The sequence below is a fragment of the Cydia fagiglandana genome, chromosome 2 (assembly GCF_963556715.1).
Source record: "Cydia fagiglandana chromosome 2, ilCydFagi1.1, whole genome shotgun sequence".
Classification (NCBI taxonomy): domain Eukaryota; kingdom Metazoa; phylum Arthropoda; class Insecta; order Lepidoptera; family Tortricidae; genus Cydia; species Cydia fagiglandana.
In genome coordinates this window covers 17,824,512-17,838,725 of record NC_085933.1, presented here as the reverse complement: position 1 = coordinate 17,838,725, position 14,214 = coordinate 17,824,512, and the positions used below count along the sequence as shown (strand labels likewise).

Sequence of the window (14,214 nt, the reverse complement as noted above, 5' to 3'; positions counted from 1 at the left end):
TAATATAATAATGATATTCTGTGTAAGCAATGTTTTCATGTATAAAATATTAATGTGTTTTGTATTTAGGAATAAATTGTTGACATGTAAAATACTTCTATTTTACCAATAAAAGTTTGTTTGGTTAATAAAATTGCAATAGTGAAATGATTTGATTAGGTTTTTTTTTTTTAATTTTTTAAGAGGGCATTTGCAAAAATGTATTAAATATGTTACCTACTGAAAACCAAATGGTGTGAAAGCTAAATTTTTGAACGTTAAATTGGATAATAATTTGAATAGACCATAAGTGATGTTGTTTAATGTGTGGAATAGTAGATTCTAGTGTTTGTCAGTTAGTCAAAGTTACTGTTAGGTTTGTTTGTTAGTGGTTTTGTCTTTATGTTGGGAAATAGGTTTTGTTTTGAGATGTTAGGTTAGTTTGTTAGTGTTAGTGTTGGCTATTAGTGGGTTAGTGGGGTTTTGAAATGTTAGGTTAGTTTGTTAGGGTAAGTGGTGGGTAGTAGTGGGTTAGTAGGTTTTTGAAATGTTAGGTTAGTTTGTTAGTGTTAGTGGTGGGAGGTGGTTGGTTAGTGGGGTTAGTGGGTTGTTTTGTTTTTAACGAAGCTAAATAATGATATTATGATGTTAATGTTAGTGTTATTGTTAGTAACGGGTGTTTTTTTTTATATTTCTTTTATAGTCTTTAAAATATATAATATACGTTAATTGCAAAGATGGGAATAATGGAATGCACCCCCGTGTTTGATATTTAATGTTGCTGATTGTGTAAAGTTTTTTGAGTTAACCATGCGACGCGTTATATGTGTATTGTTTGTTTAAATTTTTGTTTATTTGTTTTAATTAACGAATGATGCACTGGTTGAAATTATTGATGGATATCAGAAAATGTTTTTGCGTTATTAATTGTTTTAGTTTAACAAGTTTTTGATATTTAATGTTATCTATACGTACATAATTATATATATTTTTTTTTACTGGGTTTTTTTTTATGTTAAATATTAAGTAGGTATTATTTAAATTTATTATATTTCGGCAATTACTTGGACTCGTTCGGATGTACTTTAAAATTAATTACTTGTGGTCAACTGGTGAATATATATTTTTTTAACATATATTCATGTTTTGCTTTTCGTCATCAAGTAGTAATCGTAAATTAATTATAATTAATAAATTAATAGATAGTAGAATTTGAAATATCGCTCATAGACGTATCTGCAATATCTGCATGTTTAAAGAATAGTTTATACATTATTAAGATTATAGATTTGATGCATAGATTATATTTAATGATAATTTTCGAGAAAAGAGAAAAAAAAAATGTTTAAAGAAGATTATTTAGTTTGATGTGGGTACCTTTGTCCAGTCTTCATCCTGATCTTCTATTGAAGTATTATTGGTGGTTATGGTCGCTTGGATGTGGCGTGTGGCTCGCCCTTTATTCTTCTTCCTTGACGTGTTGGCTTGGTGGTATTGCTGAGTACGCTGTACTGGCGGGGTTGGCGGTTGGGGTCGATGGCGGGTATGTGGCTGCTTCCTTGTCCATTGTGCTGTTCTTGTAGGCTGTCCATCAGTGTTTACCGTTATTGTTACTGTGATCTTATTGCCGCTCTGGGCTGAAGCTGTGCTCGGTTCCATAGTTGTTCAGGGTCGTAGCTGCGTGACGCGGTCTAGTGCTGTGCTTAGTGGTGCTGGCTAGCTGGCTTGCTGGTTGACTGGGTGGCTGGCTGGCTGGCTGAATGGCTGGGCGGCGCAACTTAGACGATTCCGAAGGTGGTGATACCAGAACTGCTGAGCAGTTCCACTGGCAGGGTCGCCATGTAATGTGGAGCGTTCGGGTAGCAAATAATACTATGAAAGTCTGCTGAATACTGAACTCCTTTATTGAGTAAATTGGTGCTTATATACTAGTGGCCTACGTGAGTGGCATTTAGGTGACCTTTATGAAATGTACTTAGAATTATTGTTTATTTTATTAAATATATTTTCTATTTATTAAATGTCACCTAAATGTCACATGACGTGTTGACCCTAATACCCAACACGTCATGTGCCTACTCACCGTACAGTGGGGAAAAAATGATAAACTCGATTCAGCGTAACGCGTAACGTAACGCTGACGTCATGTGTCACGGACAATGTTGTTCACCAAAGAACTTTAGTCATAACGTATCATAATCAGGTCAATTATTTAAAACTGGACTTTTATATTAAGCAATAAAGCTCAATGGTCTAATCTTGTACGGGCTGAAATACGAGGATCTCACAGTTACATTCTAACTTTATATCACTCAAATATAATTCAATAAAGCTACATCTTGATGAAATCGCTAATAAAAGTGAACTCTAGTACTGGTGAATGAAACTCAAAATATCATGACCAAATATATTTAGATGCGAGGTCTGCAAGGTAACTTTACAATTTCTATTCGAATTTTAAACAATTCACGCTACTAATTTAAGGTCACTGGCCAGCAATTTCGGAACTAAAGTTTTTAGAAAGGAGAATGGGTCAATTATACATAGTGCTGCAGACATTTTGGACTAGTCATTGAGTTTTCACTCCCGGAGTGTAACCTGTTGTTTTTTTTGTAGACTTCAGAACGAGTGCGAGGAGCGTGAGAGGACGGCTAACGAGGCGGCGGCGGCGCGGCGGCACGGCGCCGAGCTGGAGGCGCTGCTGGGCGCCGCGCGCGCCGAGCTGGCCGCCGGCCGCCAGCGCGGCGCCGAGCTCGAGGAGGCCTGCCGCGCCAGGGACCAGGTACTTACCCCTTATTCATAAACGTTTACTAAAGTTAACAAGCCGATAATAATCGTTCGTCCCTTTCCGACGTATTGATATGATGGAAAGGGACAAACGATTATTATCGGCTTGTCAACTTTAGTAAACGTTTATGAATAAGGGGGTTACACATTTGTAGAGGGCTGTGGAAGTGATGGCAATATTGAGCTGAATTTAGGGCTCATTTAGACGATGAACTCGTATGCGGGTTTCATTACATTGCGGGTTTTGATCGGTCACTTGAATTGGACGTAACCAACAGTCCGCAATGTAACTAAAATCGCATGCGAGTTCGTGCGCCGTCTAAATCAGCTATGTGCGCTTGAAGAAACCAACAAGTTGTATAATTTTAAATATGCTGCTATGTGTAATTACTTACACCAGTTACACCTAATATTGTGTCGAAATTATCGTAATATTTACTTATTTCTTGTAAAAATTATATATTTTATCCGATACTTTGAATAGGTAGGTAGGGTAGGTCCTTAGGTACTTAATTTCTAATAAAATTTGCAACTATCTCTCAGGAACTCGTTCTACGTTTGGAAGACTGCCGCTCCAAGGAGCGCCGCCTCGAGGAACTTAAACATAATCTCGAAGTGTGTCTCGCCGACGCTACGCAGCAGATCCAGGAGTTGAAGGTAATTTTTTACGAATCATATTTTTTATTTTACATGATTATATTGGCCCGATGAAGATGCAAAAAATATATACTGGAAAGGATTGGAGGAGGCCTATAACCAAAAGGCGTCCTTAAATTTGAAATACAATAAAAATTAAATGTAGTATTATATATTTAAGGAATAAAAGGCTAAAAAATATGGGCGCGTAATTTTTATGAATATTTATCGAATGTGAAAATTGTGTCCAGGCCCGTCTCGGCGGCAGCGAAGGGCGCTGCCGCGCGCTGGAGGCGTCGCTGGCGCAGTGCGAGCACGGCAAGCGCGAGGCGGAGGCCAAGCTGTCGTCCATCGCGCACACGCTGCGGCGCGTGTGCGGCGTGCAGCCCGACGGCTCCGTGCACGCCGCCGCGCGCCGCCGCCTCGCCAGCCCCGCGCGCCGCTACAGCCCGCACCGAGGTACTCTACCTACTGGAACTGTAATGCTGAGTGCACGCTCGCCGACTGCCATACATTTATGGCGTCAGCCTGGAGTATGTACGACCGGTTAGAGGCTATTCATAAATTACGTCATTTTAAATTAGGGGGGGGGGGGTCTGGACATCGGATGACGGTAGCATGAAGTAGGAGGAAATGGGGTCATTTGAAGCATGATTTTTGGATGATTATAGGGGGGGGGGGGGTCCAAAATCGTCAAAAATCGATGACGTAATTTATGGACAGCCCCTTACTCCCTGAGATCTGTGCCCTTTTTATCGAAAGCTTGTAACTTGTAATACAAGCGGATGTCACTTTTTGACAGCTTTTGTTAGAAAGGGACTTCCACTTGTATTACAAGTTACAAGCTTTTGATAAACAGGGCACTGAGCGTCGTTTCTTGCGCATCAGCGTCACGTGCTCGAGCCAACGTTAACATTATGTCGCGTAGGAAATTTTATAAGAACAAGACGTTAGTGTGAAAAATACGCCGTTGACACGCCGAACGGACACTAAAGAAAAGCTCGTAAAAGTAACCTTCTATTCACTTGGTAGGTATTTCTAATAACAAAATTTTATGAATTATTGAAATATAAATTTTGCCTAAATCTGTCTATAAAATCGTAGCTTACAACAAACTACCCAGTCGCCCAATGAACGCTTCATTTATTTATGTTGAGCATACGATCCACAGGTCGCGACCACTCGGAAGACCGCAACGAAATCATCGACGTGGACCCCGAGCTCGTCAAGAAAGGCGTCCGCAACCTCATGCACGAAGTGTGCCAGATTGAACGGGAGAAGGTAAGTTCGTTGTGACATTGTTTATTGAAACAGAGGTACGAGTAAGTTGAGGGAAGCAGCTCTTTCCTGCTTCCTTCTTTTTCCAACGTAATTATCCCTTTTTCTCTTAGAGGATATAACGGAGTAGCCATTTACAGGCGTTCCCCTCTGTCGAAAATATGCGGCCAATGGTCATACACATTGTATGGACTGACGTTTATCTGACATGGCTATTTTTACGTTACGCATACATTTGACGTGCCTCTACCCCGCAAAATTCGGCAGACTATTTTGTACCGAAAATTACAGACATGGCGTCTCCATTTGGTTATATCCTCTAAGTTTTTTATATTATCACTTCTGCGCTTAATGGGGGCGAAACAAAATTACTTATTTAAAAAAATCTGTCATTTAATAGGATGACTACAAAACTCAAGTAGCCGCCTTGAAGAAGCAACTCAAAGACGCTAGCGAGCAGCAAGGCAAGGGTGACAACAAACTGCAGTCGATCACTTCCAACCTCCGCACAGTGCAGGAAGAGAAGGCTCGCTTGCAGAACCTGCTGGGACAGAAGGACGCGCAGCTTACTGGACTGGTAAACCGATAATATTACTTCATAATTCTAGAAGGCAAACAGGCAAGGTCAATAAACTGTAGTCGATTACTTCCAATCTCCGCTCAGTGCAGGAAGAGAAGGCTCGCTTGCAGAACCTGCTAGGCCAGGACGCGTAGCATACTGGACTGATAAATTAAAATCATCGTAAGTTAATGTAAGAACTGTAAGAAAAACTACGAGTATCACGGTCAACTGAACTTTAGTATACTTTGTTTTTCGATAAAACTCGACCGAACTTCAGTCACTAATATCTCAACTCGCTAAAATGACATATAGTGTAAATAGATTGATAAATTAAAATATTTTCAGAATGAATCAGTCCAGTCTAAGACTGTGGAGATCAGCAACCTAAGGGACAAGATCACGAGCCTAGAAGCCACGCTTAGCTCCGTTACCGAAGAGAAGGTTCAGAACGAGGTAAATCTTGAGAAATAAAATAACCTTGCGAAATAGCAGTTAATTTGTGAATGAGGATTTTGAGAAACCTAAAGGTCAAACATGTACAATTTTTTTAAATAAAACATTTCGTAATATTTTATTTAAAAAATTGTTGGAGTGTATTTTAAAAAACATGCATGAAATTTACCTATAGAGTTTTAGAAGTTCATAACTGAAGTGGTTTTTGCAGAACAAAGGCGAGAATTTGCGCGTACAGTTAGCGGAGCGTGTGCAAGAAGTCGGTCAACTGAGGGAGGCGCTGGCAGCGGCTGAAGGTATCACTAATTAACTACTGTTAATAGTACCAGTTAAGTTAGTATAGTCAAAATAAATAAAATAGAATGTGTTGACCGCGAATAGTATAATTCGGTCCGTTTAGAACATATATATTTTGCTCTCCCGCTCCCTTTGCAGGACGCGAGCCATAGTTTGGTGATCCCGGGTTAAGTAAATAAATAGCGGTATAACAAATAATGGTGGGGTTGTTGTCAGGGCGCGCGGCGCGGCTGGACGTGCGGCGCGCGCAGCTGGAGGGCGACGTGCAGCGCGCGGCCGTCGCGGCCAGGGACCGCGACCAGGCGCTCAAGGTAAACACTCAACCGTGAAATATCTGAATCAGAATACGAACGAGCGATAAAACTTCTAACTATAAATAAATCAACGGCCCGTGGACAAAAATATGCGACTAAATATTAACTCACATTATAGACGGGTCTAACGCGAATTATATTCAATTACCTTTATTTACCGACGTTTCGACACAGGTTTCACTGGTCGTGGTCGCGGCTGACTGATTGTCCCAGCAAAATGTCAAAACAGAGATTTGTGCATCTATTATTATCTATTTGTGGATATTGTGAGTGTTGCGTGTCGGACTATTGACAATAATTAACATTATGTGTGGTGGGTGGTTTGAAAATGTGATGTCTACCCCAAACTTTTCCATACACTTTTCGTCGGGTAGATGCACAAATCTCTGTTTTGACATTTTGCTGGGACAATCAGTCAGCCGCGACCACGACCAGTGAAACCTGTGTCGAAACGTCGGTAAATAAAGGTAATTGAATATAATTCGCGTTAGACCCGTCTATAATGTGAGTTAATATGTATTCAAAACGCGAAAGTTTAAAATATTATATATGCGACTAAATGTCTGAATTAGCCATGATTGTGTACGGTAATCATCAGATTTCTAACGTGATTTTAAAATGGTCGCAGTTAGGTTAGGTACTGGCTTAGACCAAGTTGTTGAATGTTCTAAGGTTACTGGTATACTGGTTTAAAAACTTTTCCAGTTACCCACTGTATATAGTTCGCCTTTGTACATTGTATACTTTCTTTTAATTGTATCTTAACCTGTCTTATGTACAATAAAGTGTTTACATACATACATACATACATATATATCCTTGCATTTTAAATCTGCAATGAATCTCATTTTCCAGAAACTCCAAGAGCGCTGCGAGGGTTACGCTCGCACCATAGCCTCACTAGAAGACCGATGCACGTCACTCAAGGGCACGGTGGAGCAACTGTCGACGTCGCTTCAAAAGGCCGCCTCTGCCGAGAGCGAGCTCAGAGCGGAGCTGAGTAAGACTCAGCGCATGCTCAACGAGGCGAAGAACAACGAGCAAAATGCGATGGACAAATTGAGGCAGATTCAGAAGAACATCGGTGAGTTTTCCATTGTCTTTAGCTTTAGTTAGATGATCGATGCACGTCACTCAAGGGCAAGGTGGAGCAACTGTCGACGTCGCTTCAAAAGGCCGCTTCTGCCGAGAGCGAGCTCAGAGCGGAGCTGAGCAAGACTCAGCGCATACTCAACGAGGCGAAGAACAAGGAACAAAATGCGATGGACAAATTGAGGCAGATTCAGAAGAACATCGGTGAGTTTTCCATTGTCATTAGCTTTAGTTAGATGATCGATGCACGTCACTCAAGGGCAAGGTGGAGCAACTGTCGACGTCGCTTCAAAAGGCCGCCTCTGCCGAGAGCGTGCTCAGAGCGGAGCTGAGCAAGACTCAGCGCATGCTCAACGAGGCGAAGAACAACGAGCAAAATGCGATGGACAAATTGAGGCAGATTCAGAAGAATATCGGTGAGTTTTCCATTGTCTTTAGCTTTAGTTAGAAGATCGAGCTGCACGTTATGCGATCGAGCAGCTGTCGATGTCGCTTCAAAAGGCCGAGAGAGAACTCAGAGCTGAGTTGAGCAAGACTCAGCGCATGTTCATTAAGGCCAAGTTCTACCCTGTTCTATAGCTCTTTTATAGATTGTTGCGCTTTTATAAAGTGTGCAATGTAGCAGTTTGTCACTATCGCTGTGAAAAGTACGCGAGACCGAGTACAGAGCGGAGCTGACTGAGATTAAGTCTTATATCTTAGACTTTTTCTATTAATTCGCTAATTTCATTAATGTAACTTCAGGGCTAAACATTTATTATGATAGCAAAAAGGATGAGAATGCGGAAAAAATCTGTGTACGGTATTCTAGCATGACAATATGCTCTGGTTTCCTAGGATAGCGGTGCCGTCGTATAGCCGCCGTCTCCATACAAATACTACGACATCCATATTTAGCCGTATTATTTAGTATGGAGACGGCCGCTATAATATGACGGCACCGCTATCTTAGGATTATGCTCTGGTTTCCTAGGATAGCGGTGCCGTCATATAGCCGCCGTCTCCATACAAATACTACGACATCCATATTTAGCCGTATTATTTAGTATGGAGACGGCCGCTATATGACGGCACCGCTATCTTAGGATTATGCTGTGGTTTCCTAGGATAGCGGTGCCGTCATATAGCCGCCGTCTCCATACAAATACTACGACATCCATATTTAGCCGTATTATTTAGTATGGAGACGGCCGCTATATGACGGCACCGCTATCTTAGGATTATGCTCTGGTTTCCTAGGATAGCGGTGCCGTCATATAGCGGCCGTCTCCATACAAATACTACGACATCCATATTTAGCCGTATTATTTAGTAGACGGCCGCTATATGACGGCACCGCTATCCTAGGAAAACCGATCTTAACCGATCTTTAAATAAAATTTGTTTCAGCCAATTGCGAGAACGAGCGTCGCGTACTGAGCGAGAAGTTAGAAAGCGCGAAGTCAGCGCTCGTCGAGCTGAAGAGATTGAACTGCACACTGGAGGATCAAGTGCACAGGCTCACGACGCAACTATCCAACGTCGAAGTGCAAAGGTATACATAACTCATATCAGAAAGATTATCGAAAAGTGAATGTACACGTATTTATCGATTAAAATTGGTTTGCATTTGATTTTCATCAATCCATCATACTATTACGAACAAGTATGATAAAAACCATACTATATATTACAAACAAGAGTATAATGGTAAATAATTGCTCATCTGCTCCATCGGTGATCAGAGGGCTGGCTCGTTCATTTCTCAGCACGTAACGCAGCCTGTCCTAATTGGTACTCTACCTACCTACAGCACCTGCAATGATATGTTACACAACGAGGGCCGCAAAAATATGTGACGCGCTCTTATCGCGCGACATTTATTGCTGGTGACTGTCTGTATTACCTACGCCGACAGCCTTATGGTTGGCACCAGACCGCCCCGCGGTTTAGGCGCCATAGGCTAAGATCGTATCGTTTAAGTTTTTGGAAATGTAATCTTGTTAACAATCTCTAGCGAAATAAAAATGATGTGCAGGTCAGGCTTGGAGTCGCAGCTCCGTATGACGACTTGGGACGGTAAGGAGAGCGCCGACAGCGAGCTTGAGCGAGAACTGCACGCGCTGCAACGCGAGCGTAACGAACTGAAGGCTAAGGCAAGCGTTTATACATAGTATCTCCAATTAATACAGAAAGAAAAAAACGGGCAGGCAGTTAGAAATCCAAATAGGCAGACAATTAGGTAATACAATTATTGTAAGAGATAGGTACGTATAGTGTACTTGGGAACTACGAGGTCTATTTTCGTGAAACCCCAGATTGCAATTCGAAATTTTCAAAACGTTGATCATCTTGTTGAACAGTTTTAACCTTGACTAGACATTGTTGTCATTAGTCCACTAATTATGCCTTTAACTAAATAATTCATAAATTAAAGTAGGAAGTGCTAAACAACTAATAATATCACTAAATACCAGGAAAATCAATAAATAGGGTAAACCATACCAAATCCAATTATATGATTTCAGAATTTCCTTTTTTATATGTAGGTAATTGAAAAATATTACAATCTATGAATACATTTACGATGTCTTGCAATAGAAAAATATTTCTTATTATTTGGTGTTCAGAACGATGCTCTCCAAGAGACACTCCGTAAGGTTGAGGCAGATCGCCGCCTGAACAGGACTTCGGCATTTCGCAGTAAGAGCCACGACAGGACCGAGAAGACTGTTTACTACTCGGATTTGGATTCCGGTAATTATTACTAGCATATACTTTACACTTATGCTGTTTAAACACATATTTGTCCTTATTTCTGACGAGAATAAGGGTTTTACTGGTTACGTCACGGTCCAATTAACCCATGGAACGGCTTATGCATGACTTTGACACGTTAGGGTGGTATTCCATCTGTCCAATATAGTGGTCTAATGTCATTGCGTCTCACTTTCTCGTTAAGCAAAATGTGAGACGATGGCCGATGGGGTCGAAAAGTGCTCGAGTGGAGACCACGGACTAGCAAGTGCAGTGTAGGACGTCCACCCACAAGATGAACAGACGACCTTGTTAAGGCCGCCGGAAGATGCTGGATGCGGGTCGCTTCCAATCGGTACGAATGGAGGTCCAAGGGGGAGGCCTATGTTCAGCAGTGGACGTCTTATGGCTGATATGATGATGATGAAAATGTGAGACAAAATACACATTCACATTGAACAAAGAAATTGGACAGGTGGAATACCACCCTTGTATTGTATTGTATTGTAGCTCGGGCGATTTTCCGCAACTCGACGTCTTGCGCCTATTTTGCGTGATAGGGGGTGGGCTAGTCTTGCCAGCCCAGCTCCTCGAGGAATCCTATCAAACCTTTGATGTTGAGTAGGACCTCGGGGAGGTCACTCGGGGATCCGAGATGTTTTGCCCTGTATGGGGCCAATCCGCTGCATTCCAACACCACGTGAGAGGCTGTTTCTTCTTCCTCCATGCATCCACGGCATAGCAATACCACCCTTACTGTTGCTTATTTCGGATTGTAAGACTAGAGCAGACAATAGAGTTACAATGTCAACGTATTTCCTATAAAACTGTGGGAACATTTCTTACTAAATATTTCCACATATTTTATAAGGGCCACTTGCACCATTCACTAACCCGGGGTTAACAGGTTAAATCTAGAGTTACCATGGTTACCAATACAATTTGACACTGGCTTAACGGTAAACCGGTGAAACCCGGGTTAGTGAGATGGTGCAAGTGGCGCTAAGTGTGTACCCCATGGGTTAGCTGAAGTTTTACGATATGTCAAATGTACGTACTTTTGTAGTAGGTACGTATATAATATAATTAATTCAGGGTTGCGGATAGAAACTGAAATATAAACGCGTGTAGGAAGTTAAGGATTCATTTAATGACTAAAAGCATCGCGCGGGCGCAGCCGCGGTTATCATGTTACATGTATAGGTATATAAAGTAGGTAGCTATTCATGTGTGCCTCAAAACACCAAATCCATATATTTTTCTGACCAACTTCACTTTTAGGTCCCGATTCGACTAAAGACTCGATGCGCTACAAGGACTCGAACCTGAGCGCGGGATGCAACGACAAGAGTTTCCGCGCCGACCTCACCTTGTTGGAGCTGGAGAATAGAGAGCTCAAGATGAAGATTAGGCGCATGGAGAAAGAGCTCGCTGATAAGGTAAGGTAGAAATATTATTTTTGATTAGGTCCGGATTTAACTAGACCCCATCTGCTACGAAGACTCGAATCTAAGCGCTAGATGCCTTAGCGCGATTTGACCTCTTTATGGATCCGTACCCAAAGAGTAAAGCGGGACCCTATTACAAAGACTCCGCTGTCCGTCCGTCTGTCTGCCACCAGGCTGTAACGCATGAATCGAGATAGCCAGTTGAAATTTTCACAGATGATGTATTTCTGTTGTCGCTATAGTAATAAATACTAAAAACAAAATAAAATAAATATTTAAGTCCCGTCCCGTCCCGTTGTGCAATTTAATAATGTTTAATAATCGTGAAAGTTTAAATCAGTGTTTTGAAATATTTGTCCTAAAAATGAAATCACTGAACCTTAACTCGATGTAATAAATGTTTTAGGAGGCAGAACTAAAATTGGCGCGGACTCGCTACCTTAGTGACCTGTCCACGGCATCGCCAAGCCGGCGCGAAGATATCGATCACTACCGGCAGGCCGCCCTCCAAGCCGAACGGCTACTGGAAGCCAGAGAGGCCAGTCACCGGCAGCAGATCATCAGGCTCGAGAACCAGGTACATATATTCACAAACGCCATTAATTCTTTAAACGCCACGCCTATTAAATACAGCATGTAACTGAACGAAAAGCAATTACTCAAACCCGTTAATGTTTAGGTCACACTGAGCAACTTTTACTATACTTAGGATCAACCCCGAAAACGCGGAAAAAAAGTTGATGTTTCATATAAAATATATGGTCTGATGTTGAAATCTCCCGTTGGAGAGTCAATTTTTTTTCGCGATATGAGTTGGTCCCATGGTAAAAGTTGCTTAGTATGACATAAATATTAACGGGTTTGAGTAATTGCTTTTCGTTCAGTTACATACTGTATAGCGCTATACAGTATGTAACTGAACCTTATTGGAATGCATGGAGGTCTGTATTACACTGTAACCGCGCGCGTCATTTGACGTCTTTGGTGATCAAATGGTTAAAACACCCACAGTTATGTCAATATTTTGCCTATTAAATGCGTAGTCGTCCTACGTTCGAAAAAAGTTTGCAAAAGTTGCATCGGTAAAGTAGTTTCGCTTTTGATTTTATACAACACGCTACTAGGTACCATTTAAGACAGAGCATTATGGAAATTATTACTACATTTCAAGCCTATTATATAGGCTATATGACAAGTATGTTTTAATGGTAATCGATCAGGTTTGTTTTGAGGATCAAAAGTAGGACATATACTTGTGCTCTACTCGCAAAACTCTCCTAACAAGGAAATAGAAATTTTGTCGGTAAAATATTGCGTTTATGTACTAGGTATATAGTTAACAATACACAATTTTTTAAGTATAATAAAAAGCAAGCAATCGAATGGTACAATTATTTTTTCCTTTTTGGAAGTTAAAAAAAACCTAAAATGTATTGTTTATCATTTCCATGTATTTTTTAAGTATCCAATTAATTCTCATAATGATAAATGCTCATTTTCTGTCTATTTAACTAGATTGTGTTATAAAATTCAACATGTGTCATCATCCCTATTGTTTTCCGACCTATGTCATGTCATGACCTATGTCATGACATGACATGACATCAAAACCATTAGGCATAATATATAATTCCCAGTCCCGACAGCACCGGGTAATTACGTTACCTCTGATCTATGACGTGCTTACGAAGGAATTCGTATTGTTATTACCTACAGGAGCCCACCATTTTAAGGAAATATACAGACCACACTTCGATACAAATATACCATCTATTCTGGTTCGAATCAGGAAATAACATCAGAAGCCTTTAAACAGGAATCTAAATACTATGTGCCTACCATGAAATATGCGTTACGTGGGTACTTACATATACTGTGCGTCGCTTATATGCATTAAAAGCGAAGTTAGCGGAAAATTGCTAAATTGAATTATATTTTTGAAATGAATTCTGTGAATAGAATTCATTTTTAGTTTAGGGCGGCCAGATACTGGCGAATTAATTACCCTATTTGTGATGAGGAAAACAACTAAATACATACAAAAGATTACACAGCTAATCCAAATGAATGCTTTTAAATATGTATCACTCTATTTTAACTCCTAAAATGATTAGGTATAATAAACTTTTGCGCACTAATTTCAAAAAGTAAAAATTGCGGCTTTCCAACACAGAAGGGTCCTTATGCTTCAAGTGCAATAAGGAGGACTCCTCTCTGATGGAAAGCTATAAGTATATCCTTTCCGACATGATGCGAAAATATTTTACTTACTCCCTAATTCTTAAACGTTTACTAAAGTTGACAAGCCGATAATAGTTGTTTGTCCGTTTCCATCTTACCACGACCAATACGTCGGAATGGGACAAACGATTATTATCGGCTCGTCAACTTTAGTAAACGTTTATGAATAAGGGGGTTACTATTTTCAGAGTAAACTTATACCATATAATTAAGTAAAATGTTTGTGTCAGGCATCTCAGTTGCGCAGCCAGCTGTCGGCGGAGATTCGGCGGCGGCAAAGCTACGTGGCCCGCAGCGGGCGCGCCGCCCGCGACGTGCAGCGGCTTCGCTCCGCGCTTGGCGACTCGCTACGTACTGTTTCACAGGTAATTTTATACAAGATATATCTGGA

At 40.9% G+C, this 14,214-nt stretch overlaps 1 protein-coding gene across 1 annotated transcript in view; it reads left to right on the top strand.

Annotated features, from left to right (window-relative positions):
• The window catches only part of LOC134672891 (rootletin), a 66,029-nt gene that overhangs the window by 47,124 nt on the left and 4,691 nt on the right, over nucleotides 1-14,214 (top strand). The window contains exons 24-39 of the mRNA XM_063530842.1: nucleotides 2,596-2,761; nucleotides 3,310-3,423; nucleotides 3,654-3,861; nucleotides 4,574-4,683; nucleotides 5,081-5,257; nucleotides 5,588-5,695; nucleotides 5,907-5,991; nucleotides 6,209-6,303; nucleotides 7,162-7,390; nucleotides 7,423-7,602; nucleotides 8,788-8,932; nucleotides 9,416-9,533; nucleotides 9,954-10,134; nucleotides 11,416-11,573; nucleotides 11,989-12,159; nucleotides 14,054-14,188. Of these exons, the coding sequence (XP_063386912.1) occupies nucleotides 2,596-2,761; nucleotides 3,310-3,423; nucleotides 3,654-3,861; nucleotides 4,574-4,683; nucleotides 5,081-5,257; nucleotides 5,588-5,695; nucleotides 5,907-5,991; nucleotides 6,209-6,303; nucleotides 7,162-7,390; nucleotides 7,423-7,602; nucleotides 8,788-8,932; nucleotides 9,416-9,533; nucleotides 9,954-10,134; nucleotides 11,416-11,573; nucleotides 11,989-12,159; nucleotides 14,054-14,188 (2,380 nt within the window). The remainder of the gene's footprint in view (nucleotides 1-2,595; nucleotides 2,762-3,309; nucleotides 3,424-3,653; nucleotides 3,862-4,573; nucleotides 4,684-5,080; nucleotides 5,258-5,587; nucleotides 5,696-5,906; nucleotides 5,992-6,208; nucleotides 6,304-7,161; nucleotides 7,391-7,422; nucleotides 7,603-8,787; nucleotides 8,933-9,415; nucleotides 9,534-9,953; nucleotides 10,135-11,415; nucleotides 11,574-11,988; nucleotides 12,160-14,053; nucleotides 14,189-14,214) is intronic.